Raw genomic sequence first — 27900 nt, 5'->3', positions numbered from 1 at the left:
GGGGAGGGAAGGAGCAAAAGGAAAGGAAAGGAAGGAAGGAAGGAAAAGAGAGAGAAAAAGAAAGAGAGAGAGAGGGAGGGAAGGAGGGAAGAAGGAAGGAAGGAAGGAAGGAAGAAAAGAAGGAAGGAAGGAAAAAGAAAGCCGGTCAGTCTGGGGGCTTTCGGGAGTTAGTGGGGGTCTTTGAGAGCAGGAGGGAGCATAAACCCAGTCTGCTTTTGGAAGCTACCTCTGGAGCCACCTGCAGGGGAGGGAGCAAAAGGGAGGCTGGATACCCAGGGCTCGGAGGGGGGTACTCAGGGACACAAAAGCCCCAGCACCGGCTCCCAGTGAAGCACCGCAGCCCAACCCATGGGCCGCCGCATCACACCCTCCCCCAAGCCTGTGTGCATCCACACGTGCTTCCTCCTAAACCCTAAGCCCCAGGAGGCAGGCGGGACAGGTGCACCCTATTCATGGGCAAAGACAGTATTATCAGAGAGGTGGCAGTGCTGGCCTCAGGAGCCACGCTGGACCGTGGAAGCGCATGAGGGAATAGGTTTTTTTTTTTTTTTTTTTTTTTTTTTTGAGACAGAGCCTTGCTCCCTAGCCCAGGCTGGCGCGATCTCGGTTCACTGCAACCCTCGCCTCCCAGATTCAAATGATTCTCCTGCCTCAGCCTCCTGAGTAGCTGGGACTACAGGTGTGCCCCACTATGCCCGGCTAATTTTTGTATTTTTTAGTAGAGACAGGGTTTTGCCATGTTGTCCAGGATGGTCTCGAATTCTTGACCTCAGGTGATCCGCCCGCCTCGGCCTCCCAGAGTGCTGGGATTACAGGGGTGAGCCGCCGCACCTGGCCTGGAACAGGGTTCTTGAGGGAAGTAGTCAGGTGACTCCCTGGTTCCTGCCCTGGAGGAGGTACAGTTCTGGGGGTAAGATGAGTTCTGTGTGGGATACTGTCAGCCGGAGAGGCTATGCTGAGAGCTGGGAGGAGCCCAGAGTGAGGATAAACAATCATGAGCTGACGCTCAGTCTTCCAAGGAGGCCCCAGCCTCCAATCCCTCTGTCTGACCCCTCTGACCGCATATGCATTTTCAGCCACCACTCCCTGGGGGCAGACGGGGGCAATCCTGATGGCCTCCACGAAGGCTGTCCTGGTTGGGCAGTCCTGTCCCAGCCTGAGGCCTGTAAGGAAAAGGACAGGAGAGTGCCAAGTGCTGGGTCAGACACCATGCCTGGGCCCCCCATGGCCCACTCAAGGCTCAGGGGCTGGGGAGTAGCAGTACGTGCCAGGATGGGGCCAGGGAAGGAGGTTCCAGGCTCAGAGCCTTGAGAAGCTGCTCACTCTGAGGAGCTCTGAGTACAGGGCTGTGACGGCTCCTCAGTGGAAGACCAGGCAGGCAGGGACAGCTGCAGCCCAGGCGGGCGGCAACCAGCTGCTGCCCGGGAGACTGGCCAGGGCGGGGCGGGCATGGCCTCCACAAGCCCCCAGCCTGAGCCGGCAGAGCGTGGGAGCGGGCCGCGGCCTAAGGCTGGCTCTCAGATTTTCATGCTGTGTTAACGGTCAGCTTGGTTAATGCTGAGCAGATGGGGGAGGGGGGCTGCCAGCTCCCTTGGGGACAGCTGCAGGGCACACATGCACACACACACATGTGCAGAGGGTACAGGAGTCCCACAGTGTATAGTGCAATGCGGACTCAGCCCATTAACACTCATTCACACCGTCGCAGACACAAGATGGGGCTGGTGGGACAGGCGGACCCAGATAGGCACACACTGGCTCCTGGGGCAGTGGAGGTGGCGGAGCCCATGGCCTGGTCCAGTGCCCTCAGTCCGTGTCCTGTAGGCAGAACTCTGCTGGAGGGATCCCTCCACCTCACCCCACTCCATGTTGCTCAGGGAAGACCCAGGCACACAGAGCTTTATTTCAAAAAAATAATTTATAAAACGCCATTTGCTCCTGTTTTCGGCAGGCTTCCAGCTTCTCTGAGCTCAGGGGCCAATGCTCCCATCAAGACGCTGGGGCAGCAGCAGCAGGGGGAGGTGTGGGGAAAGGGGGTTCAGAGGCCCAGAACCTCCTGCTGGTATTGGGAGGCAGGAGGTTTAGCGTAGCAGCTCTCCAGCCAGGCTCAGCCAAACCCGGGATGGGGACTAAGCGCCAAGGTCCAAGAAGCCGAGGAGAACCCTGACATTTGGGCCATCAGGACACAGGCACGGCAGCTCCAAGGGCAAGGGCACGGCCCTTGGACACGGCACAGCAACTCTGGGCCAGAGGCCCCATGCTATCAAGGTCAAGCACTGTGTCAGGCTGTGGCTGAGCCCCAAGGCCCAAGGCCACCAGCCTATGTGCCTGCACAGCCTTGAGCCTTGCTCATGTCTGCACCCCAGACCCGAAGGGGAAGGAGCTGGATCCCAATGGCAGGGGGTCGTGGCTGAAGACAGAATCGCTGGAGGAGCAGGTGCTGCTGGCGTCCCCACCAGAGGGGGAATAGGGTCCGAAGGTCAGGCGGAGGTCGAGGTACTGTGGGGAACGGAGCTGGTCAGCCTCTGCAGCGCCCGGGATGGGACGGGGCGCATGTCCACGCGGTCAGGCCAGATGAGGCCTGGAGGGGAGCAGGCAGAGGGAGGTGGTGGGTGGGAGGGGCTGTACCTCCTCAGAGACGGCCAGCAGGACCTTGTCCAGCGCCTCCACCAGCTGCTTGAAGGTAGGCCTCTGGGAGGGTGCCGCGTGCCAGCACTCACGCATCAGCCCGTACCTGCGAGAGGTGGGGCGGAGGGTCACAGGGAGCCTCAGGCCTTCAGGAGGAAGGGGAGGACCGGGGGTTCTCTGGGTGGGGAGGAGTTTGGTGGGGAGTTTGATGAGGGATAGGAGGGTCATCAGTGGAAGCCAGGCCAGGACACTCCACTAGGCTGAGGAGGAGGAGGAGGAGGAAGAGGAGGAGGAGGAGGAGGAGGAAGAGGAGGAGGAGGAGGAGGAAGAGGAGGAGGAGGAGGAAGAGGAGGAGGAGGAGGAAGAGGAGGAGGAGGAGGAAGAGGAGGAGGAGGAGGAAGAGGAGGAGGAGGAGGAAGAGGAGGAGGAGGAGGAGGAGGAGGAAGAGGAGGAGGAGGAGGAGGAGGAGGAAGAGGAGGAGGAGGAGGAGGAGGAAGAGGAGGAGGAGGAGGACGAAGAGGAGGAGGAGGGGGAAGAGGAGGGGGAAGAGGAGGAGGAGGAAGAGGAGGAGGAGGAAGAGGAGGAGGAGGAGGAAGAGGAGGAGGAGGAGGAGGAAGAGGAGGAGGAGGAAGAGGAGGAGGAGGAGGAAGAGGAGGAGGAGGAAGAGGAGGAGGAGGAGGAAGAGGAGGAGGAGGAAGAGGAGGAGGAAGAGGAGGAGGAGGAAGAGGAGGAGGAAGAGGAGGAGGAGGAGGAGGAAGAGGAGGAGGAAGAGGAGGAGGAAGAGGAGGAGGAGGAGGAGGAGGAGGAAGAGGAGGAGGAGGAAGAGGAGGAGGAGGAGGAAGAGGAGGAGGAAGAGGAGGAAGAAGAGGAGGAGGAGGAGGAAGAGGAGGAAGAAGAGGAGGAGGAGGAGGAGGAAGAGGAGGAGGAGGAGGGGGAAGAGGAGGAGGAGGAGGGGGAAGAGGAGGGGGAAGAGGAGGAGGAGGAAGAGGAGGAGGAGGAGGAAGAGGAGGAGGAGGAGGAAGAGGAGGAGGAGGAAGAGGAGGAGGAGGAGGAAGAGGAGGAAGAGGAGGAGGAAGAGGAGGAGGAGCTGTTGTTAGTGTTGTCCTTCTGGCCGGGGCACACCCTGAGGCCATGGTCAGGGCAGAGCAGGAGGAGGACTGGAAAGTGGGGTCGAGGGCAGGGTGAGGCCTCACAGCTCTGGGGGGCAGTGTGGGGGTCGGTCCATCCGATGTCCCTCCCGCAGCAGCGAGAACAGCTCCTCCACCGGGATGCCAGGATACGGGGAGCCCCCGAGGGTGAAGATCTCCCATAGCAGGATCCCAAAAGACCACCTGGAGGCAGGGCCAGGGCTCAGTGTGGCTCAGCGCCCTCCCTACGACCGGGGCTAGGACGGGGGACCCCACAGACATGACCCACCACAGCTGGTGGGGAATGGGCTCCTCCTGGAGTCTGGGCCCACTCGGGTCCCAGACCAAATCTGAAGGAGCCCTCGAGCGCATGACTCCTGGGGCCACGTGACTTTGGGCAGTGCCTTGCCCTTTTTGTGGGGTAGGACAGTGACCGCCGGCAGGACTCACACGTCACTCTGGTGTGTGTACACCCGGTCAAACAAGGCCTCGGGCGCCATCCACTTGACAGGCAGGCGGCCCTGGAGGGGAGAGAGGGCCTCAGTGCAGAGTCCCACAGGTCCTCGTGCCTGCCACCCCGGGCCCAGTGCCCCTCCACCCCCATCCAGTTCTGCCCCATCTCCCTCACGTTGCTGGTTTTCTTATAGTAGTCAATGTGGTGGACGCCGCGGGCCAGCCCAAAGTCAGCAATCTTCATCACATTGTCCTCGGTCACCAGCACATTGCGGGCAGCCAGGTCCCGGTGGATACACTGCAGGGAGCGGGGGCTTGGGTGCATCGGGACACCTGGCCTGGAGTTGAGCACACACCACCCCCCAGCAGGCCCGGGGGCAGGGGCCCTCCACCCACTTTACAGAGGAGGAGGTCAAGGTTTAGAAATGGGGAGCGCCTTCTCCTGCGTCCCCTCTCCCCTCTGGGGAAGGGTGAGGAACAAGTGGGGAATGCAGGAAAGCGTGAATGCCTGGGGACACTGAGGTGGGGTCATGAAAAAGAGCAGAGAGGGAGAAGTCGGGACATTGAATGCCACAGGCCTGAGGGTGGAGCTGGAGAGACTGAGAGGGGCTCAGAGCCCTACCGCCTGTACCTTCCGGGACTCCAGATACTGCATGCCTCGGGCCACCTGGTAGGCGCAGGAGACCAGGACTGGGAAGGAGAGCGGCCCCTCACTGCTCCGAGGACCGTCGGGGCTGAGGTCGGGGCCTGGGGGGCGCCGGGCCCGCAGGAACTCCCGCAGGTTTCCCTTGGCGGCACACTCCACGATCACGTACAGGGGCCCTGCAGAGGGAGTGGAGGGAGCGTGGAGAGGCTGCCAAAGCTTTGGCTCTGCACCCTAATGGCGGCCCGTGCAGCCAGCCCCGCCTCGGCCCCACCTTCCTGGGTGCAGACACCAAGCAGGTTGATGATGTTCTTGTGTCGGCCAATCAGCTTCATCACCTCCATCTCTGAGACCAGGTCGGCCAGGTCCTTGTCAGAGGCGTTGTCTGTAAGGGCAGCAGACGGGGTGAAGAGGCTGCCCTCCAACTACATGAGGGAGCATGCAGAGGCAGGGGCAGGACAAGCAGCACTGGACCAGGGCTACGTAGGTCTAGGGCTGAATCCTTGCTAGGCTGTGTGGCCTTGAAAAAGTCTCCTAGCGTCTCTGAACCTCAGGTTTGTCTTGTGGGAAACAGAGCAGTGGGTCACACCCTGCCTGTCACAGCAGTTGCAAGGATGCAACTGTATCAAGGATCTAAGAGGCAGGCCTTCCAGCGGGCAGGCCCAGGACACAGGAGAGAGGGGAAGAGCTCGGAGCAGGAAGGAAGGAAGGAAGCTGCCGCTGGAGGGGTCAGCGGTAGTCCCCGCATGGGGTCAGAGCTTCTGGGTGCGGAAAGCAGGCTGGCGCCCTGGGGTATGTTTGACCAGGGCCTGGCTTCCAACTGGCCTGGGAATTCAAGGAGCTGGCGGCAGGCCGGGTGCAGCCGAGGAGCTTGGGAAGAAGGCTGCTTTGGCTTCTCTGGCTGAGCCCCTGGGGCTGACCTGTGGCCCTGGGCCAATGACACAATGTGCATTTCTCAATCCCTGCCTCCCAGGGAGCACCAGGTGGCCCCAGCTGTGTAGAGAGGAGGGGAGGAGCAGAAGAGCAGTGGAGGCCATTCTTGCAGAGGGGGCTGGGGAACTGCAAGGAGAGGCCCTGATGGGTGGGGTGCAGGAGTGCCCAGCAAGAGCACCCCGGGGCTGGGCCTGGGTGCAAGCAGAAGGGCTGTCCTCCTACAGCAGTGGATGTGGGGGGCAGACCTAGGGAGGGTCCAAGGGAGGCTGAGGGTGTGTCTGGGGGGAACCATAAAGAAGGAGGTAGAGGGCCTGTGAGGCTGACAAGGAGATGTGAAGTCAAAGCTGACACAGACTAATGCTGACACAGGATATCAAGCCTGTCACACCAAATTCTTCTCATCATCATCACCCCAGTGGTGAAGATTTATTGAGCCCTGACTATGAGCCAGGCACTTTCCACAATCCTTGGGCTGGGAGTAGGGACTGTTATCTACCCCATATGACACAAGGGAAAACTGAGGCTCAGAAGTCACTTGCCAGGGTCAGGAGCAGAGGTGAATTGCAGGTTTAAGGGTGGGATCCCACAGCCTCTCCCAGCTCCAGGGCTCACCTGGTGGCACCGTGAGCCCCTTCTATTAGTCCCAATGCCATAGCACCTCCTCCAGGCTGCCACGTTCACCTTTTATTTTTATTTATTTATTTATTTTTTTAGATAGGGTCTCACTGTGTTGCCCAGGCTGGAATACAGTGGCGTGATCATGGCTCCCTGCAACCTCCAACTCCTGGATTCAAGGGATCCTCCTGCCTCAGCCTCCCTAGTAACTGAGACTAAAGGCACACACCACCACACCCAACTCATTTTCTTATTTTTTTTTTTGTAGAGATGAAGTCTCGCCATGTTGCCCAGGCTGGCCTCGAATTCCTGGATTCAAGCGATCCTCCCACCCTCAGCCTCCTAAAGTGCTGGCGTTACAGGTGTGAGCCACCACACCGGGCCACACTCACCTTTGAGCATCTTGACGGCCACAGTGCTGGCTTGGTCAGGCCGGGCAGGGTCCATGCCAAAGGCCTCTGCACGTACTACCTGGCCAAAGCAGCCCTCGCCTAGGGGCTTCCCAAGCACCAGCCTGGAGATGGAGAAAGTCCAGCCTCAGACCTCCGAGTCACTCCTGCGGAGGGCGGGCTGCAACCCGGCGCCCGCGTCCCTGCCCCCACACAGCTCAGTGCACCTGTCCCGGGGGAACTCCCATAGTGGGTCGAGAGGTAGATCTAGACTCACGAGGCCGGCGAGCAAGGCGGGGCCGCTGGAGGAGAGACGCACGCCTCGTACCAGGGATGAGCTTGACTTGCCGGAAGAGCCTGACTCCAGGGAGAACTGCAAAGTGGGAGACTTGGTTCTGCCTGCTGGAGTCAGGCTGTCACATGTGAGGTGGGGGATGCGCCCAGTACCTGTCGGGCCAGAGGGAAGCGGGAGAGCTTCTGCACAGTGGCGGGCGGGCGGGGGTGCCGGCCGTGGAGCGCCTGCCCTCGATACAGCCCGGCCAGCAGCAGGAGCACCGCCAAGGCCAGGGAGCCCGACGCGTACAGGATGACGTCCGTATACCTGGCCTCGGGCGCTGCTGCGGTCCACGTGGGGTCCTCCTCTGCCCTCGCACATGGACACACACAGACAGACAAACTGGTCAGTGGTGAGACTGGCTGCCCCATGCACCCTAACTCAGTCCCTCCCAGCTCCCCACATATGTGGGGACACACACGGAGGAAGCTGTAGTTATGCCCAGTCCCAGGCACCCACACCTCAGCAGACGGTCACGTGGACGGCCACGTGTGGAGAGGCACAGAGGGGCTGTCATACAGCTCAAACCCACAAATCCACACACTGCCCCCCAGGCCAGACCCCACAGGCCAACAGAGACTGACCACCCAACAGGCCACAGCCCCCACTGCTGGCCCAGAGGGGCATCTCGCAGCATCTCCTGGCCCTTCGGGTGCTCACCTGGCAGCACTGTGAGCCAGGCAGACTGGTAGGAGAGGCCGATGGAATTGCCTGCAAGGCAGGTGTACTCGCCTGCGTCCTCGGCTGACACGTTCCGCAGGTACAGGACCTCCACCTCTGAGCTATTGATGTCTGCAGTCTGGGGAGGGGGACATGCTCTGGGGTCACAGCAGGGCCTGGGGCCACACTGTGGCCAACAGGGAAGCTGGGGAGCCCCCCAACCCAAGGTGGGAGAAGAATGGGGCCCAGGCTGCAGCAGGGTGCACCTTTAGGACTTGCACATAGGGGAAACCGTCGGCTCCGAAGCTGCTGCCGTTGATGACGATGTGCTTCAGCCACTGGATGTGGGGCTGGGCATCGCTGTACACCTTGCACAGCAGCTCCACGTCGCTGCCCACCACGGCTGTGGTGTTGGCCGGGAGCCCGGCCTGCAGGATGGGCCGGTGCGGGGACCGCTCTGGGGACCGGGCGAGACAGTCAACCCTGACCACTGGCACCCATAGAAGCACCCTGTTTGCCTCCCTCCAGCCTTCCTCAAGTTCAAGGGAGGGACCTTTCTGCAGCTTCTTGTCCGTCTCCTGCTTACCCTGCTTAAACCTTCCCTGGCTCCCCATTGCTTCAGGTCAAGGACAACATCTCAGCCTAGCATTCAAAACCCTCCACCACCTGGCTCCCCATATAAACGCCACGCCCTACGAATATGCTGGCCTGCAAGTGCAGGGCATTTGTTATACTCAGGCCCTCCACTCGGGCTGCGCCCTCTGCCTGGATGTCCTTCTTGTTTTTCCTCTTGGCAGACTCCTGCTCCTCCAGCCCCACACTAACCCCTGTGCTTTCCCCTGACCCACCTGGTCACCAAGCTGCCTGACTCATCTGAGTCCATCCTGCCCGCCAGACTAGACCCCACCAAGAGGGCACAACTGAGCCCAAAATGAGTCAGGCTTCCCCTGTTCCCAGCCCCGCGCTCACCCAGCACATCTAGCAGGTAGTTATAGCGGATGCTGCCCACAGCGTTCTCTACCAGGCAGGTGTATGTGCCGCGGTCCGAGGGCACCACGCTCTCCATCACGAGACTCCAGTGCTGATGGCGCAGCTGCAGGCAGAGAGAGTGTCCGGGACCACCGGACCATGTCCACCAAGGGGGCCAGAGGACCAGGAGGCTAGATCCTCATCCTGCCCACAGGGCTCTTGTCAAGCTCTCTAGGCCCTGAGAACATCAGGCCCAGGCCAAGGACTATGGCACAAAGGAGTAGGCTCCCCAGTGTTCTTGAGCCTTGGGTTTGAGCCTTTGGAATTTTAGCTCTCCCTCTCCCTAGCTGTGCTACTTTGAGCCAGCCCTTGCCTTCTCTGAGACTCAGTTGCCTCATGACAGCGTGGAGCCGACTCTGCAGGGTCTCATCAAGACGATGAGATGCTAAGGCTTATGCAGACCAACCAGTCAGTGATTCTTCTCCCTTTACAAATGGAGTTGCTGAGGCTGAGAGGTTAAGTCACTTGCCAGAGAGTAGCAGAAGGGGAACCAGAGCTGCCCAGGTCCACAGTCCAGGGCTCCTTCCGGGGCCCCGCAATCGCTTCACTCATTCGATTGATTTATAGGTATGCTTGTAGGTATGAGGGGACTGATGAAGGAATGAAAATGGGGGAGCAGACGGTCTTGGAACCCAGAGACTCACCCGAATGCCTCCAATGCGGTTCTCCCCATGAAAGGCCTGTCCATCCTTAAGCCAGCGGATGGTGGGCGTGGGGTTGCCTGCAGCTGGACAGCGGAACTTGACGGTGTTCCCCGCAGGTACTGCATGCAGTTTCTTCTCCATGCGCTGGGGGTGTGTCCAGTAGGGTGCTGGAGGGCAGGGGAAGGCCCCTAGAATGACCGTGTGTTCCCACACAGGCCTCCTCTTCTCAGTGATCAGATGAGCGGCAGCGGGGACACAAGTCCTTGGAGACTTACTGACCTTGCTGGGGGTAAATGTGCCTATTCGAGGGGTCCCTATGGGACTTGGGGTCCTCATGATCGTTGCTGGAGGTCAAGGAGTCTACATCAGGGACAGAGGGAAGCATCTAAGGTCCAAGAGGGGCAGGTCTGTCTCCCCAGGCATCCCTTCACTCCCTGCTAGAGTCTCTTACCGTCTGTAATCAAGGTGAGATTCTGCAGGACGATCATGGAGCCTCGTGCCAGGCAGAGGTAGCGGCCAGCATCCTCAGGTAGGAAGCTGGCAATCTCTAGGCGGCCCCTCCAGCCCCGTACACGGCCAGCAGGTGCCAGGCGACTGCCCTCCTTGTACCAGTGGCCACCACGCTCAGCCCGCCCACAGCACAGCCGCACAGGCTGCCCAAGGGCTACTGTCAGCTCCTGCTCTTGCTGCTCCAGGCGGGGAGCCAGGCAGGGCTCTGTGGGCAGAGGGCAGAGGTCAGCAGACCCCGCAGCCCCATCTGAGGCAGCCTCCTGTGTACAGAGAACACACCGCACATGCAGGGCACAAGCACTTCGCAACGCATGCTGAAGGAGCCACCACTCCTTGACACCCACACAGCCACATGCTGCGGATGCCACACCCAGGGCAAATGCCACACTCTTGGGGCATGTCACACACACAGCATTTAGTGCACATGACAGTGGCCAAGACACACACACACACACACACGCATACACACACGGACACATACACACACACACGGACACACACACACACAGACACACACACACACAAGGCACATGCTGTTGGTGCCACATACAGGGTCATGCTGCACCGGGGCATATCACCCTCATAATGCTTATACCACACATGCTGCCTGGACCTCCTAGGTCACACACCCAGTGCACAGAACACACACACACACGCGCACGCACACACACCCAGGCAAGGAGCTCACCACCAGCTCTGCAGCCCAGCTTAGGGCCCTGCGCCCTGCAAGGCCAGTCCTCTCTCGCAGACACAGTGATAGATGAATGCTTGCTGGAAGCCAGGCACTGACTGAGTCTCAGTGGTTGAGCCCTGCCCTGCCGCCACCTTCTCAGGGCCTGGGCAAGGATCCTTTCCAGCTTTGCTCAGCCCAGCAGCCCCCTCCTGGTGCCCACTCTTCCCACCCCTGCCACCCTCTCCCACCTCAGAAGCCATACCAAGCTCCACTTCCTCAGAGGCCTCCAGGGACAAGACTGGAGGCCCAGGCACACTCAGCAGGATCCCCAACAGGGCCAGCAGCAGCCGCATCTCCTCACAGCTCTCAGGGACCCAGGCTGGACTTCCCACCAACTGCCTTCCTAAAATAGGGAGGGAAAAGAGCTCCTGCTACACGTGCACCTTCGTGGGGGCTTTTCCCTTATTTTGCAGATAAGGAAACTGAGACAGGAAGTGGCCAGCAGATGTGTCCAAGTCCCTGGCCAGGCTGTGGCAGTGCAGACTGGAACCAGCTCTGTAGTAGCCAGAGCCTAAGGCCTCCCCACAGTAGGTTGTGCAAGGGGTTTGGGCTGGGCTTCCTGCTCTCCTTGAGTCCTGCTGGGACCCTGGCACACGTTCACAGAAAGCAGTTTTGGGATTCTTTTCTTGGAGGGAAGCAGAGAATGGAGACATATCTTCTGCATGCTCTCGGCACACATAATTTCTTTTTTGCTAAATAAATGAATTGATTGCAGAAGAGCCAAAAAAGAAAGTGAAAAATGACACAAGGTCAAACTTCAGCATCTGGATGTTATCTGATCCGATCCCCACTCCTTATAGCATTACTGACATTTCCAGGGCTGGGTGCTCACAACTGACAAGGCAGCCCCTTCCGTGGCAAGCAGGACCGCAACCCTGGATACGTCTGCTTGTTATGCACCAACTCCATCTGAGGCACACACGGTTTTGTAAAGAATACAGACCCTAATTTTCCATCCGCCAGAGCCAAGTTCAAATCCTGACTCTCACCAACTTGTAATTCCTTGTCTCTGTCTCTCTCTGGCTTACTATCCTCATAGGACTGTTTTGAGGATAAAAGAGAGAACGTGCATCGGCACTGGGCACACAGAGTGTTGGAATGTTCTCCTCCCTGTGCCCGGCCCTAGAACTGTTAACCTGTTGCCCTGGGTCTGCCCTCAGCCAGTCACCTCTGGTTCGGATGCTGTTACTGTCAGGCTGTGATGTACACACACCCCAGCTGGCTATCCTCTTCCAAATGCTACCAAGGACGCCTCTGTTCCCTAAAATAGAACACTCAGAACTGAGTCTCAGCTGGGACAAAGGAATCGGGTGACCACTGCGTCCTAGGGGCCTATGGGTGGCACTGGTGTCTCTGGATCTACCCTGCATGGGAAGCCCATCACACCTCCTCCTCCTTGGTCACTGCCACTCCACTTCCAGTCCATCTGGCTTCCCCTGCCCCTTCTCAAGGCAGGTCATGGCCATCTCTTGCATGGGCCTCTGGAAACATCCTCTCCCTCGGCTCTTCAGCCTTCACCTTCCAGGAGAGTTTTAAAAAACTACAAGTCGGCCGGGCGCGATGGTTCACACCTGTAATCCCAGCACTTTGGGAGGCCGAGGTGGGCGGATCACGAGGTCAGGAGATCGAGAACATCCTGGCTAACACGGTGAAACCCCGTCTCTACTAAAAATACAAAAAATTAGCCGGGCGCGGTGGCGCGTGCCTGTAATCCCAGCTACTCGGGAGGCTGAGGCAGGAGAATGGCGCGAACCCGGGAGGCGGAGCTTGCAGTGAGCCGAGATCGCGCCACTGCACTCCAGCCTGGGCGACAGAGTGAGACTCCGTCTCAAAAAAAAAAAAAATAAAATAAAATAACAAACAAAAAACCCTGCAAGTCTGCCATGTCACGCCCCCCAGCTTGCAAGCCCTTAATGGCTACCTGTGCCCAGCAGGATCCAGCTCAACATCCTAGGGCTCCCTCTCTGCCGCTGCCTATCTCTTTGGTCACACCGTCTGCCCCTTCAGGAGCGCTGAAGCCATTGGCTTTCAAAACTGGGCACATGTGCTCTCTTGCCCATCCCTCTGTGCCCCTCATTGCTCTTCTCTACCTGACTCAGATACTGCTGTCTCTGGCCCACCTCAACTCTCGAATCCAGTCGGATCCTCCTTGGTAAAACTCCCTACCAAGCTCGGCTTGGCAGGGAGGGCAGCTCTTTGGGTACACAGCTTGGGCTGGGAGTGGGTGGGGAGGCCCGGGGAGTTTATTCCTACCCCAGGCTGCCCTGATATCAGAGTCCTTAGTCGAGTCACCCGTGGCTGCTGACCGCTGACCGACCACCCCGCACGTGGGAATGGAGGACCTGCCTTAGGCATCAGACAGTCCTGGGTTCTCCTTCAGCCTCCCGCACTCGCGCTGGAGGCCCCCGGGCACTAAGTGACTGAACTTTTCGGGGCCCCAGGTCCCTCATCTCTGCCGCCGGCGCGAAGACAGCCGCAGGGACAAGCGCGCTTGTCCTCCCCCACCCTTGCCGGGCCAGCCTGGGGGGAGGTGCGAATCAATGGGTCCCGAGGGTAGCTGCACAGGGCCAGCCTGCCCCCGCCTCGGTGGGCAATGAGTAACCAGCTCCGCGGCCGGGGTGCTCTTTGGACGGAGCGGGACAAAAGGCCCTGTGTGCACTGCGGGTTACTGATTTACCGCCCCCTCCACCCCCTGCCGCCCGGCGGACGCCCAGGTCCCCTGCGCCGGGAGGGGCAGTCCCCGTAGCCCCGCCGCCTCTCGCCCCCTGGCGGCTGGGAGCGCAGCCCGGGCCCACAAGGGTTCCTGCTCACCTCGAGCCTGCGTGACTCCGCGCCCAGCACAGGGTCCTGCTCACCTGGCTCCTCCTCACCTGGCTCCTCCGCCGCCTCACTCCCAGCTCCAGCCGGCCACGACCCCTGCACGCGGCAGGGTCCGCAGACAGCCCGAGCGCTCCTCGGCCGGGAGCAAGGAATGTACCCGCGACGGCGGCGTGGCCGCCAGCGGCCCACCTCCTGTCCCGCCCCGCCCCTCGGGCCCGCCCCCTCCTGCTCGGGCCCGCCCCTCCTTCCACGCCCCCCCCCGGGCCCGCCCACCTCCTGCCACACCCCCTCGGGCCCGCCCCGCCTAGACCAGCTCGAGCCGGAGAGAGGTGTGGCCAGGGGTGGCCAAGATCCCCGCCCACCTGGAGAGCCCCGCCCCCGACCCAGTCAGCCCACTCCCGGGACCCCGCCCCAGCCTATACACACACCCCTACACGCAACCCCCTATACACACCCCATTCAGGCTCCGCCTCTTTCGCCCCACCCAGGCCCCAGGCCAGGCTTCTAAATTCTAGTCTACTACCCAGCTCTACTCCTTGCTTTTCACCCTTCAGGGAATGCCTGGCTCCCCTGTCTTCTGCGCAGTACCGTGCAGCGGATAGGAGAACCCCTTCCTTCTGCTCCCTCATTTGTTCCCTGCGCAACCTGCGGAGTGATACTTACAACACAAATCTGACTGTGTCAGCCACTCCCTTAAATTTTCCTATAGCTTCCCATAGCTCTTTATACATAGATTGCCATGACCCACGCCTCCTGGCTCCCACCCTGCTACTCCTGGGCAGTTTCACGTACCATTCTCTCTTCCTGGAATGCCCCTTGGTCTGGTTAATTTCATATTATTCTCAGCTCACTTCCTTCAGGAAGCCCTCTGGACTTGCAAGCTCCTCTTAGATGACGTCTCTACTGTGAGGATGGAGAAAGAAACAGGGTGAAGTGGTTCAGAGCACAGACTACAGGGCTGGACGTCATAGGCCCAGCTCTCAGCACCATCACACAAGGCCTCAGTCTTCACTGTCCTTTCAGTAAAACAGGCAAATGATAGTCTCACCCACAAGAGGTTGTTGCAAAAAGTAGACATGTTAGCAGTATGTGTAAGCCTGGCATGCAGCGCTTGCTTTGTAATACTAGCTGTAATTATTTAGGACCTGTTATTTCTTCAGCACGCTTGCCAGAATTGTAACTGAACAGTTAATTATGTAAATAGCTGTGGAATGGCAGGGCACAATGACGGGTGCCTGTAGTTCTAGTTACTAGGAGACTGAGGTAGGAGGACAGCTTGAATTCAGGAGTGTGAGGCCAGCCCTGGCAACATAGTTGCTCTGTCTCTATTTTTCAGTAGAGGAACTGTGTCCTCAGACCTCACCATTAGAGTTCAAGTGTCTGGCATACAGTAGGTGCTCCCAGATAGCTCCGTGCCCACCTGGCTCATGTTTGCCTCACCTGTAAGCACTTCTCTCCTGAGCATCTAGACTGTGGCCAAACCAGGAGGCCAGGCAGCCTCCGATCTCTGCCCATCCCTCACCTGAATCTCAAGCCTTCTCCTTCTCTTAAGGCACCTTGAGAGGAAGGGAAATGGGCTGGGTGCACCTGTGGTCCCAGCTACTTGGGAGGCTGAGGCCAGAGGATTGCTTGAGCCCAGGAAGTCGAGGCAGCAGTGAGCCGTGATCGCTCCACTGCACTGTAGCCTGGGCAACAGGCTATGGAGCGAGACCCTGTCTGAGGCTCAGGTCCTGGTTGTCCCCTCTAGCTAGTGTAGACCCTGTCTTAAGAAGCAACTTCCTTTCTCATTGTTACGCAGGCAAGTCTAGTTCTTTCCACCCTCACTCCCAAAGGGATAGTGGCATATCTTTGCATAACTGTAAGGCCCATTAAAGAGACTTAAAATTGTTTTTTTCTTTTTTTTCTTAAGCGAAAGAATGGTCTCCTCCCAAAGATAAATCAGAAAATAATTGAGGCCAGGCATGGTGGCTCATGCCTATAATCCCAGCACTGTGGGAGGCTGAGTCGGGAGGATCGCTTGAACTCAGGAGTTCGAGGCCAGCCTGGGCAACATAGTGAGATCTCGTCTCTATTAAAAATATATATTAGGCTGGGCACGGTGGCTCACGCCTGTAATCTCAGCACTTTGGGAGGCTTAGGTGGGTGGATCACGAGGTCAGGAGTTCAAGACCAACCTGGCAAGATGGTGAAACCCCATCTCTACTAAAAATACAAAAAAATTAGCCAGGCATGGTGGCATGTGCCTGTAATCTCAGCTACTAGGGAGGCTGAGGCAGAGAATTGCTTGAACCTGGGAGGTGGAGGTTGCAGTGAGCCGAGATCGTGCCATTGCACTCCAGACTGGGTGACAGAGTGAGACTCTGTCTCCAAAAAAATAATATATATATATATATATATGTGTGTGTGTGTGTGTGTCTGTGTGTATATACATACAGACACACCCACACATATATATGTATATTATAAATTTTTTTTTAATTGGTTATCTTTTAAAAACAATTTGTCCTGGTTCCCTTCTCTAGAGTCCTGCCTTGCTGGAGCTCCCAGGACAGATGAGGCTCCTGGCCCTGGGAGCTGCCTGTCCAGAGGGGACCTTGCCAGACCTCCCGGACTGCTGGAGGGGTTCAGCTCCCTGCCTCTGGCCCTCTGCTGGCTCCCCTTGTGAATGTGGTTGTGGGGGGAGACAGGGTGAGCCGCCAGCTGGAGCTGGACCCCACATGGCTTTCATTCACCTTCCCGGGCATTTCCTGAGTTTACCGGAGCCAAAGACAAACTAAAAGTTTTCATAGCTCAGGTCTTGCAACCTCCTTGTCTCCTGAGATGCGCAAATCACTCAGATTTGCAACCCTCTGATGTCCCTAGGATATGTTCCCCATATCCCTTGTCTGCCTCCTCTCCCCGCACTCATAACCTTTCACACTGACCCTCCGCAGAGGCTGATGCTCCCTCACAAAGTCATTCACTCATTCATTTGAATGATTATTTATTGAAGGTTCACTATGTGGCATCCACTGTTTTAAATCCTGGGGATAAAGCCCCGAATTGGACTCTTTTTCTTTTCTTTTCTTTGGGAGACAGTGTCTTGCTCTGTTGTCCAGGCTGGAGTGCAGTGGTGTGATCTCAGTTCACTGCAAGCTCTGCCTCCTGGGTTCAAGTGATTCTCCTGCCTCAGGCTCCTGAGTAGCTGGGATTACAAATGTGTACCACTACACCTGGCTAATTTTTATATTTTTAGTAGAGACAAGGTTTCACCATATTGACCAGGCTAGTCTCAAACTCCTGACCTCAAGTTATCTGCCCATGTCAGCCTCCTCAAATGCTGGGATTACAGATGTGAGCCACCTCACCTGGCCTGGACCCTACTTCTACCCTTCAAGGGGCTGCTGACATTGTAGTGGGGACAGACAGATAAGTAATCAGTTACAGCCTGGGAGATAAGCTGAGCCAGTCAGGGAGAGCACCTAAGCCTTTCACACTGTCTCACTCTCTTGCTGACACGCAATCTTTCACCAGTCACATTTGCAGTCTCTTTCTCAAAGACATTCAGACACGACTGGGCACAGTGGCTCACTCCTGTAATCCCAGCACTTTGGGAGTCTGAGGTGGGCGGATCACTTGAGGTCAGGAGTTCGAGACCACCCTGGCCAACATGGTAAAACCCCATCTCTACTAAAAATACAAAAATTGGCCAGGCATGGTGGCGCACACTTGTAATCCCAGCTACTGGGGTGGCTGAGGCAGGAGAATCACTTGAACCTGGGAGGCAGATGTTGCATTGAACCAAGATCACGCACTGCACTCTAGCCTGGGAAACAGAGCAAGACCCTGTCTAAAAAAAAAAAAAAAAAATACATTCAGACACACACACACACACACACACACACACACTCTCTCTCTCTCTCTCTCTCTTGCTTAGCAGAGGCAAGAGCCTGTCACCCTAAGATCCTGCTGTTAACCTGCCTCTGCCTCAGTTTCCCCACCCAGAAAGCCGTCATGCTCCAGCTTCCTCTTCTTCCTTTTTTTTTTTTTTTGTGGAGATGGAGTCTTGCTCTATTGCCCAGGCTGGAGTGCAGTGGCGTGATCTCGGCTCACTGCAACCTCCGCCTCCCAGGCTCAAGCAATTCTCCTGCCTCTCCTGCCTCTCCTTCCTCAGCCTTCCTAGTAGCCGGGACTACAGGCACCTGCCACCACGCCCAGCTAATTTTTGTATTTTTGTAGAGACGGGGTTTCACCATGTTGGCCAGGCTGGTCTCGATCTCCTGACCTCAGGTGATCCACCCGTCTCGGCCTCCCAAAGTGCTGGGATTACAGGCGTGAGCAAGGCTCCCGGCTGCTCCAGCTTCTTTCTTCCTAGGAGTGTTGGGGGAAATGAACGTGTTCCTGTTCCTGAGCTCGTGACTCTTCAGCTCCCGTTATGTGCCAGGCATCATGCTGGGTGTTGTACATGGGTTATATCCTTTAATTCTTCCACCAAGCCAAATGGCATAGGAATCCTTAGCTCTGATTTGTAGATGAAGAAACAAGCTCAGGGAGATGGAATTACTTCTTTGAGGTCATCTAGCAAGTGAATTGCAGAACTCGAACCCCTGTCTTCTGGGGCAAAGATGGAGAGCTCGGGATAACTCTCCAGAGTGGGATCATTGATGCTACTGCATCAGATGCTTTCTGTCTCCATCCTTAACTGTGGCCCGGGAAGGTGCAGATTCACCTGAAGGTGAGTGTGTTAGGGAGGGAGATGTGGGGGCTGGGACTGAGCACTGTACTCCTTGACCTTTTAGCCAGCAGTCCTGAGGAGACACCCGGCCCAGGCAGGGGTTTGCAGACTCTGTGCCTCTAGAATGCTGGGCTGGGCCAGGAGGGTCTCCTGAGGCCAGGTCCTACCCCCCACCTGCCTGGGGGCAGAGTCATCGGGGGGTAGAGGGCAGACGTTGCCTGGTGCCAACGATGTTGCTCTTGGATGGCAGCCGGGCCCAGGGAACACTGGGGCTCTTGTGCAGAAGGGCTGCCACTAAAGCCGGCCCGGCCCCTGCCCAGGCCCCACTCCAGCCTGGGCCTGGCCCTAACTCTGGGCCCAGTCTTGTTCTTTTTTTTTTTTTACCCCCAAGATGGAGTCCTACTCTGTCATCCAGGATGGAGTGCAGCGGCGCAATCTCGGCTCACTGCAACTTCCGCCTGCCGGGTTCAAGCACTTCTCCTGCCTCAGCCTCCCGAGTAGCTGGGATTACAGGCACGCACCACAACGCCCAGCTGACTTTTGTATCTTTTGGTAAAGACAAAAATCACCATCTTGGCCAGACTGGTCTCCAACTCCTGACCTCAGGTGATCTGCCCACTTCGGCCTGCCAATGTGCTGGGATTACAGGCGTGAGCCACTGCACCCGACCCAGTCTTGTTCTTTCTTCATTTATTTATTTTACATTATTATTATTTTTTTGGTGATGAAGTTTCGTTCTTATTGCCCAGGCTGGAGTACAGTGGCGCAATCTTGGCTCACTGCAACCTCCGCCTCCCGGGTTCAAGCGATTCTCCTGCCTCAGCCTCCCAAGTAGCTGGGATTATGGGCATGCACCACCATGACTCGCTAATTTTTGTATTTTTAGTAGAGACAGGGTTTCATCATGTTGGCCAGGCTGGTCTCGAACTCATGACCTCAGGTGATCCACCCGCCTTGGCCTCCCAAAGTGCTGGGATTACAGCCATGAGCCATTCTGCCTGGCCTCTTTCTTCATTTATTCTCCTTCCTTCCTTCCTCCCTCCCTCCCCCTCCTCTTCTTTCCTCCTTCCTTACTCTTCCTCTTCTTTTTCCTCCTCCTCTTCTTTGTCCTCTTCTTTTTTTTTTAAACAAGTTTTATTTTGAGAACATTTTAAAATACAGAAAAAGTACACAGGGTCATACCATACCCGGCTGCTCAGAATTGATAATTGTTCATTACCATTTTTTTTTTAAGTTGAAACAGGGTCTCATTATGTTGCCCAGGCTGGTCTTGAACTCCTGGGCTCAAGCAATCTGCCTGTCTCGGCCTCCAAAAGTGCTGGGAGTACAGGCTTGAGCCACCGCACCTGGCCTATTTTATTATTCTTTTCCAACCCTTTTCTACCTTGGCTTCTCCGCAGGCTCCAGGGAGGTCTAGCTTGGCTGGTCAAAACGGAGGTGACATTGACAGAAAGTGAGTGATTAAAGGTTGGGTGTCAGAGTCGGACAGATCTGGGTTTTTTTTTGGAGACAGAGTCTTACTCTATCGCTCAGGCTGGAATGCAGTGGCACGATCTAGGCTCACTGCAACCACCACCTCCTGGGTTCAAGTGATTCTCCTGCCTCAGCCACCTGAATAGCTGGGATTACGGGTGTGTGCCACCACGCCCAGCTAATTTTTGTATTTTTAGTAGAGACGGGGTTTTGCCATTGTTGGCCAGGCTTGAACTCCTGGCCACAAGAGATCTGCTGGCCTCGGTCTCCCAAAGGGCTGGGATTATAGGTGTGAGCCACCTTGCCCAGTGACAGATCTGGGTTTGAGTCCCGAAAACTCTTTGTGGTCACGGACAGATCACTTAACCTCAAGCCTCAGTTTCATCTTCTGTGAAATGGGAATAATACATCTTCCGTGAGGACTCAGTATGATGATGTATGTCAAGCACAATGCCAGTGCCTGGCATATACCCCTTGCTCACTGAAGAGTAGCCAATATGAATATTTGCAGCTATGGGCCTGGGACCCACCCAAAAGCATGGGCAACACCCTCCTGTGACCGAGAGGGAGGGACTGTGAGAATGACCCCTCCTCAGCCTTCATTTCTCCTCATTTCCCACCCGTCCTCAATTCTGGGTACATCTGTCTCCAGTTTATACTCTGAAGACAGCAGGGCTGTGAGTTACAGGTTGCCCAGGGCATTTTTGTGGAGGCAGAGAGTTTAGAGCTGATGACAGCCTGGGAGAGCTCTGGGGAGGCTTCCAAACCAAAGTGGATGGAGGGGAACTGGGGAGGAGGGATCTGAGTGAGGTTAGTCCCGGCTAACCTCACTCAGTTCTAACTACCCTGGGCGGGTCCTGGGGCTTCTCACAGTCTCAGTAGCACCCCCCGTCCCCTTATTCACTGGTCTCGGATACTCTAGACCTGTGGCCTGGCTTGCTAGGACAGGGGCTTTCAGGCTTTGCCAGACTCAGCTCTCTCTAGACTTGGGCCTACAAGCCTCACACCCACCGGGTGTTGGCATGCACGTTTGTTTGGAGGTGGACCAACAGCTGGGAAGTGGCAGAGGCTGGGCTGGAAGGGTGAGAGGGCTGGTGGTCTCCAGGGAAGCAGGAAGTAAACTCGTGCCCTTCTGTACTTTGCCCGGTGCCCTCCTGGACCATGTAGGGTTTTGTTGGGGTGTGAATAACAGAAAACCTAAGTGACCAGGGCTTAAATGAAACAGTGTATCCATCTCTCACTTAGCCCCACGTCTAGAGGTGGGTGTAGGTTGGTCTGAAGTCAGGGTTGAGGACTCGTCTGTTCTCCAGGTTTTTCTCTCATGGTCGCAAGATGTTGGCTTCAGCTGCTGCCATCACATTTGTGCAGAGGCAGGAGGAAGGAAGAAGTTCCAGAGAGTTGAGTTTCCACACAGCAACTCCCAATTTCATTTCCTTGGCCAGACTGTGACACGGCCACCCCTAGCTGCAAAGGAAGCCAGGAAGTATATTCATTTTGCTGAACCCCTTGCTTCCCCTAACAAAACCAGGGGCTATCAAAAAGAAGCGGTGACTGGTTCCTAAAATGACTTTTTTTTTTTTTTGAGTCTCACTCTGTCGCCCGGGCTGCAGTGCAGTGGCATGATCTTGGCTCACTGCAACCTCCACCTCCCAGGTTCAAGCAAATCTCCTGCCTCACCCTCCTGAGTAGCTGGGATTACAGGTGTAAGCCACCACGGCTGGGTAATTTTTTGTATTTTTAGTAGAGACGGAGTTTCACCATGTTGGCCAGACTGGTCTCAAACTCCTGACCTCAGGTGATCCACCTGCCTCAGCCTCCCAAAGTGCTGGGATTATAGGCGTGAGCCACCGTGCCTGGCCCCAAAATGACTTCTTTAAACTACAGATCTAACCAAGTCACTCCTCAGCTTTTATTTTTTAAAAATCATTTATTTGTCTATTTATTTGAGACAGTCTCATGCCCAGGCTGGAGTGCAGTGGCACGATCTAGGCTCACTGCAACCTGTCTCCTGGGTTCAGATGATTCTCCTGCCTCAGCCTTCCAAGTACCTGGGATTACAGGCGTGTGCCACCACGCCTGGCTAATTTTTGTGTCTTTAGTAGAGACGGGTATCACCATGTTGGCCAGGCTGGTCTCGAACTCCTGGCCTCAAGTGATCTGCCTGCCTTGGCCTCCCAAAGTGCTGGGATTACAGACACGAGCTATTACGCCCGGCCAGCTTATTTTTATTAGAGACGGGGTCTTGTTACATTGCCAGATGGGATTTCAACTGCTAGGCTCACAGGATCCTCCTGCCTCAGCCTCCCCATTAGCTGGGACTCCAGGCATGTGCCACTGTGCTGCTGCTCCTCACCCTTAACTACTCTCCCCCCACCACCCACTGGCACCCCCAGCTCCTCAGCCTGACATTCAGGGCCCTCCAGGACTGGCCTCTGCTGCTCTCTGCTGTCCCAGCTCCAGTCTCCCCCAAGACACCTGCTCTGTTTCGCAGCTGCAGTGAGCTCCAGGTAGAGCCTCTGAATGTGCCTGACTGGCTAACACCGTGGCGTCTTTGCTTATGCTGCCTTTGTTGCTGAGCATTCTTCCTCTGGCCTGCCTATCTGTCCTCCCCGCTTTCCAGCCATTCTACCAGATACCTGCCATTCAGCAGGTATTTCTGGACTCCTCTCAGGCATTCCCTTTTCTTTTCTTTTTTTGAGATGGAGTCTTGCTCTGTTGCCCAGGCTGGAGTGCAGTGGTGCAATCTCAGCTCACTGCAACCTCCACCTCCCGGGTTCAAGCAATTCTCCTTCCTCAGCCGCCCGAGTAGCTGGGATTACAGGCACTCACCACCATGCCCAGCTAATTTTTGTATTTTTAGTAGAGATGGGGTTTCACCATGTTGACCAGGCTGGGCTCGAGCTCCTGACCTCAGGTGATCCACCTGCCTCGGCCTCCCAAAGTGCTGGGATTACAGGCGTGAGCCACCGCGCCTGGCCAGGCATTCCTTTTTCTTTCAGATCCCTCCTGGCCACCCTAAACTGGACATTAAAACCCTTTTCCTCTCTCTGGTAACGACCCCTCAAACTTTTCTTGATGTCGTGGTCCTCCCCTACTAGCAGTCCATGGGGGACTGGATGAAACCAACACTCCTCCTTGGCATTTATGGTGGACATGTGACCCAGACCTGGCTAAGGAGAATATTCCATCTCCCAGGCCATTGTGATTAAGTCAGAGATGAGCATGTGACCATGGGAGGGCCAATGGGAGCCAGTCTAGGTCTTTTATTGGAATGAATAGGAAACCAACTCTCTGAGAAGCTGAGCTGTGAATAGGGATGCCTAGAGTTGCTTGGGAGAGCTTCTCTGTGAATGACAGCAATAAAGGAAACAAGAGGGCCAAGAGCTGGAGTGCACCTGGATCAAGCCTTGCCTGAAGCCATTCCTTCTTTGAACATTTCACTATGTGAACCATATAATTTTTTCTTTGGCTAATCCTTTTTCTTAAACCCTTTATAAATAAAAGGCTCCTTCTCAGTAGAACACCCTTCCTTTGTGTCTCCACTCTCCTCTGTTGGCTCTTTGGCCATAGTACTCATTTGTTTACATGGCAGCAAATTCATCCTGTTTTCACTGCTATTTGTTTAAAACCTTTTAATAAATTTCCATGGCTTTTAGGAAAAAGACCTGTATTAGTTATCCATTGCTTCATAACACATTACTTTTAAACTTAACGACTTTACATACCAAATATTTGGCTGAGTATTGGTGTTAAAGAAAAAATTATTCAAAGATACTTGTTTTTATGTTTATTTATTTATTTTTCTTGAGAGTCTCGCTCTGTCGCCCAAGCTGGAGTACAGTGGCGTGATCTCGGCTCACTGCAACCTCTGCCTCCTGGGTTCAAGCGATTCTCCAGCCTCAGCCTCCCAAGTAGCTAGGATTACAGGCACCTGTCACCATGCCCAGCTAATTTTTGTATTTTTAGTAGAGATGGAGTTTCACCATATTGGCCAGGATGGTCTCAAACTCCTGACCTCAAATGATCCACCCACCTCAGCCTCCCAAACTGCTGGGATTACAGGCGTGAGCCACCACACCTGGCTCAACGATACTTATTTAAAGCACAGTAAAGAAAACTTTATTCAGGACCATTGAGATAGTCACAGGGACCACTGCAATGGGATCTTGCAGAGGGGGAGAGAGATTGGGCTCCATTCTGAAAACAGCATGGGCGAGTGGGAATTCTGAGCCAAGGAACAGAGTGGGGAGCAGTGAATGGAAAATGACTAAGAGGAAACGTCGGGGTAAAGGGATTCTGTCCAAACTGACCCAACAGGATTCTTGCTGAAGACAGGCCCATCAGCCATCACCTGGGGGATGGTGGAGGAGGAGGAACCTGATCAGATATCGAAGATGGGCGGCAGTTCTTGCTAAACTAGACTTAGCAGGTTCTTTGCTAAAACTAGATTTTACAAGGAAGTGCACAGATGGACCTAGGAGAAGGCTCAGAAGCCTGACTAAAATTTGGCCAACCAAAGAATCTTTGTCATTGGTAGAAGACCTACATTTCTCTCAACAACAGCCTCTTGATAGGGCTGCTTGAGTGTTCCCACAACACTCAAGCAGTTTCCCTCAGAGCTGGTGATCCAAGAGAGAAATATTGAAGCTGCAATGTAATGTATAACTTACTCTCAGACATCAGATTCTTGTCACTTCTGTCTTATTCTATCAGTTAAAAGTGAGTCACAGCCAGGCACAGTGGCTCACGCCTATAATCCCAGCACTTCAGGAGGCCGAGCGAGGAGGATTCCTTGAGCCTAGGAGTTTGAGACCAGCCTGGGCAATGGAGTGAGACCCTAATAAAAAATATTAGCCAGACGGGCGTGGTGGCTCACGCCTGTAATCCCAGCACTTTGGGAGGCTGAGGCAGGTCAATCGCCTGAGGTTGGGAGTTCGAGATCAGCCTGGTCAACCTGGTGAAACCCTGTATCTACTAAAAGTACAAAAATTAGCTGGGCGTGGTGGCGGGTGCCTGTAATTCCAGCTAATTGGGAGGCTGAGACAGGAGAATCGTTTGAACCCAGGAGGCAGAGTTTGCAGTGAGCCGAGATTGCACCACTGCACTCTAGCCAGGGCGACAAGAGAGAAACTCTGTCTCAAAAAAAAAAGAAAAAAAATTGGCCAGGCACAGTGGCGCATGCCTGTAGTTCCAGCTACTCAGGAGGCTGAGGTGGGAGGACTGCTTGAGCCCAGGAGATCGAGGCTGCAGTGACCTATGATTGTGCCATGCACTCCAGCCTGGGGGACACAGCAAGACCTTGAGTCAATCAATCAATCAGTAGGTAAAGTGAATTGCTACTTACAGCCCATATTAGGGGATATAGGGTAGAAATTAAACTTGACCTATTGAAGGGAGGGGTATTAAAAAGTGTAGATTTTTTGTTTGTTTGTTTTTTGAGACGGAGTCTGGCTCTGTCGCCCAGGCCGGGGTACAGTGTTACTCATCTCGGCTCACTGCAACCTCTGCCTCCTGGGATCAAGCCATTTTCCCGCCTCAGCCTCATGAGTAGCTGGGATTACAGGCACCCACCACCATGCCCGGCTAGTTTTTTTTTGTATTTTTAATAGAGACGGGGTTTCACCATGTTGTCCAGGCTGGTCTTGAACTCCTGATCTCATGATCCACCTGCTTTGGCCTCCCAAAGTGCTGAGATTACAGGCATGAGCCACCATGCCCGGCCAAAATGTAGATATATTTTATTTTTATTTAAAAAAAATTCTTTTTTTTTTGAGACGGAGGGAGTCTTGCTCTGTCGCCCAGGCTGGAGTGCACTGGCGTGATCTCGGCTCACTGCAAGCTTCGCCTCCTGGGTTCATGCCATTCACCTGCCTCAGCCTCCCGAGTAGCTGGGACTACAGGTGCCCGCCACCATGCCCGGCTAAATTTTTGTATTTTTAGTAGAGACGGGTTTCACCGTGTTAGCCAGGATGGTCTCGTTCTCCTGACCTCGTGATCCGCCCGCCTCGGCCTCCCAAAGTGCTGGGATTACAGGTGTGAGCCAACTTGCCCGGCCAGGAATCCCTCCTCTGTCTGACCTAACTGCCCTCTGCCCTGGAGCTGCTCAGCCTCTATCAATTTTTCTGACTCTCAGCGAACGTTTTCATTCAGTTGCAAGACACAGAAACTCAAAAATCAAACCTGCTTACACAAAATCGTGAATGTACTGGCTCATGCACTTTTTAAAGAGATGAGGTCTTGTTGTGCTGCCCAGGCTGGATTTGAACTCCTGGGCCTAAGAAATTCTCCTGCCTTAGTCTCCTGAGTAGCTGGGACTACAGGAGCATGACTGTAAGTCCTGGTGTGAATCAGGCTTCAGAAACAGCTTGATCCTGGTTCCCAACAGTATGGTCAAAACTCATTCTCTCTTCTGTCTTCTTCTCTATGACAGGTGCTCCCTAAGAAGTGACAAAGAAGGCCACTAACAGCTCTGGGCTCGAGACATTCCCACTTGGCAACTTCTCAACTGTTCTGGCAAAAGCCAGGAGAGTGGAGGTCTTCCCCACCCGGACTACATAAGCTGAGGGTGGGGTTTTTCAAAGAAAAGCTTATTATAGGAAGAAGGGTAAACAGACACTAGGAAGCTTCTGATTATTATACCTAGTGATTCTGTGAGCCTTTACTGCACAAACTGTTCCCAAACTTAATTATTTAAAACAATGTATTATTTCTCACAATTCTGTGATTAGCTGGGCTCAGGTGGCAGTTCTGCTTATGCTGTGGATTGGCTATTCTAGAGGGTCTGGGATGTCCTCCCTCACATGTATGGAGCTGGCTGTTGGCTTCTCTCTCTACCTGGTCTGTGGTCGCCACATGGTCTAGCCCAAACTTCCTTTCACAGGGTCAGGAACGGAAGCTGCATGAGCACTTAAGTCCTAACCTTGGAAGTCGTACAGTCATGTTACTGAATTCTCTGATCAAAGCAACTCACAAGACTAGTTCAGATTCAAGAGACTGGGAAATTGACCCCCCCGCCCCCGCCCGATCTTGATGGGAGCAATGATAAAGTCACATTGCAAAACGACGCAGGCACAGGGAGGCAATGATTCACGGGAGGCCATTATTGAAACAATCAACTGTGTTCCACAACTCGCCTCTTCTAGTTCCTTTCACTAAGCCTCCTCCCACCCCAGCAACCTGGCTCCTTTGACCTTCATGACCACTAGAGGATCATCTCCCTCAATAAGTCTTTCCGGCCAGGTGCGGTGGCTCACGTCTGCAATCCCAGCACTCTGGTAGGCCGAGGTGGGAGGATCGTTTGAGCTCAGTAGTTCAAGACCAGCCTGGGCAACACAGTGGGACCTTGTGTCTACAAAAAATAAGATAATTAGCTGGGTGTGGTGGTGTGCGCCTGTAGTCCCAGCTACTCGGGAGGCTGACGTGGGAGGATCACTTGAGTCAGTGAGGTCGAGGCTGCAATGAGCTGTGTTTGCACCACTGCATTACAGCCTGTGTGACAGAGTGGGACGCTGTTTCAAAAAACAAACAAAATAAATGTCTTTCCTGTGAAATCCCAGCAATGGTCCCTACCAGACCATACACATTTTTATTCATTTATTCATTAATGTATTCAATCACCAAGCAGTTATTAAAACATAAGCACAGTCCTATGCTAGGGACCAGGGATGCAGTATCATAAGACCCAATTCCTGCCCTCAAACAGTTTCTAGTCTAAAAGAAGAGACAGGGAATTACATCATCGTAACACAGCATATTAAGGGCTATGCTAGAGGGGAACACAGGGCATCTGGGAACACAAAGGGCAGCCAACTTGGCCTTGGGGGCCAGTGATCTCTGGATGAGTGGAGGTCCCCAGGTTGACAAGGGGAGCTGGAGCAAGTATTAGGCAGAAATCTTGGTTGCAAGTGATAGAAACTCAACTGACTTAAAGAAAAGTCATAACTAAAAAGTCCTGGGGGATATTAGCTTCAGGCATAGTTGGATCCAGGTAGTCATCAGAAATGAGTCTCTCCTTATCTGGAGTACAGTGGTGTGATCTCGGCTCACTGCAACCTCCGCCTCATGGGTTCAAGCAATACTCCTGCCTCAGCCTCCTGAGTAGCTGGGACTACAGACGTGCGCCACCACGCCTGATTAATTTTTGTATTTTTAGTAGAGACGGGGTTTCATCATGTTGGCCAGCTGGCCTTGAACTC

The 27900-nt window shown here is 55.1% G+C and overlaps 2 protein-coding genes across 12 annotated transcripts in view; both read right to left on the bottom strand.

Annotated features, from left to right (window-relative positions):
- Positions 1-1899: 1899 nt before the first annotated feature.
- The window catches only part of FGFR4 (fibroblast growth factor receptor 4), a 34122-nt gene continuing 8121 nt past the window's right edge, over positions 1900-27900 (bottom strand). The window contains exons 2-19 of one of the 8 annotated variants that reach the window (XM_016954316.4): positions 14311-14421; positions 10901-11041; positions 9907-10170; positions 9735-9815; positions 9456-9622; positions 8752-8875; positions 8049-8239; positions 7783-7921; positions 7390-7429; positions 7066-7161; positions 6792-6913; positions 5126-5236; positions 4840-5030; positions 4384-4506; positions 4206-4276; positions 3822-3959; positions 2629-2734; positions 1900-2499 (exon numbers count right to left, since the gene is read on the bottom strand). In XM_016954316.4, coding sequence (XP_016809805.1) covers positions 2350-2499; positions 2629-2734; positions 3822-3959; positions 4206-4276; positions 4384-4506; positions 4840-5030; positions 5126-5236; positions 6792-6913; positions 7066-7161; positions 7390-7429; positions 7783-7921; positions 8049-8239; positions 8752-8875; positions 9456-9622; positions 9735-9815; positions 9907-10170; positions 10901-11041; positions 14311-14353 — 2298 coding nt within the window. In that variant the 5' untranslated portion in view covers positions 14354-14421 and the 3' untranslated portion in view covers positions 1900-2349. Of the gene's footprint in view, positions 2500-2628; positions 2735-3821; positions 3960-4205; positions 4277-4383; positions 4507-4839; positions 5031-5125; positions 5237-6791; positions 6914-7015; positions 7162-7235; positions 7430-7782; positions 7922-8048; positions 8240-8751; positions 8876-9455; positions 9623-9734; positions 9816-9906; positions 10171-10900; positions 11042-12951; positions 13411-13509; positions 13722-14310; positions 14422-27900 lie in introns of those variants that run through there. The other 7 variants (XM_016954311.4, XM_016954312.4, XM_016954313.4 and 4 more) reach the window with 7 other exon arrangements.
- The window catches only part of ZNF346 (zinc finger protein 346), a 59628-nt gene continuing 51075 nt past the window's right edge, over positions 19348-27900 (bottom strand). For 3 of the 4 annotated variants that reach the window (XM_016954321.4, XM_016954318.4, XM_003310982.6), the window contains one exon: positions 19348-21169. Coding sequence is in view for 1 of the 4 variants with exons in the window: in XM_054684818.2 (XP_054540793.1) it covers positions 21047-21169 (123 nt within the window). In the remaining 3 variants the exon portion in view is untranslated. The remainder of the gene's footprint in view (positions 21170-27900) is intronic. The other variant, XM_054684818.2, reaches the window with a different exon arrangement.

Source organism: Pan troglodytes, chromosome 4 (assembly GCF_028858775.2).
Source record: "Pan troglodytes isolate AG18354 chromosome 4, NHGRI_mPanTro3-v2.0_pri, whole genome shotgun sequence".
NCBI lineage: Eukaryota > Metazoa > Chordata > Mammalia > Primates > Hominidae > Pan > Pan troglodytes.
This window is presented reverse-complemented; position numbering and strand designations above follow the sequence as displayed.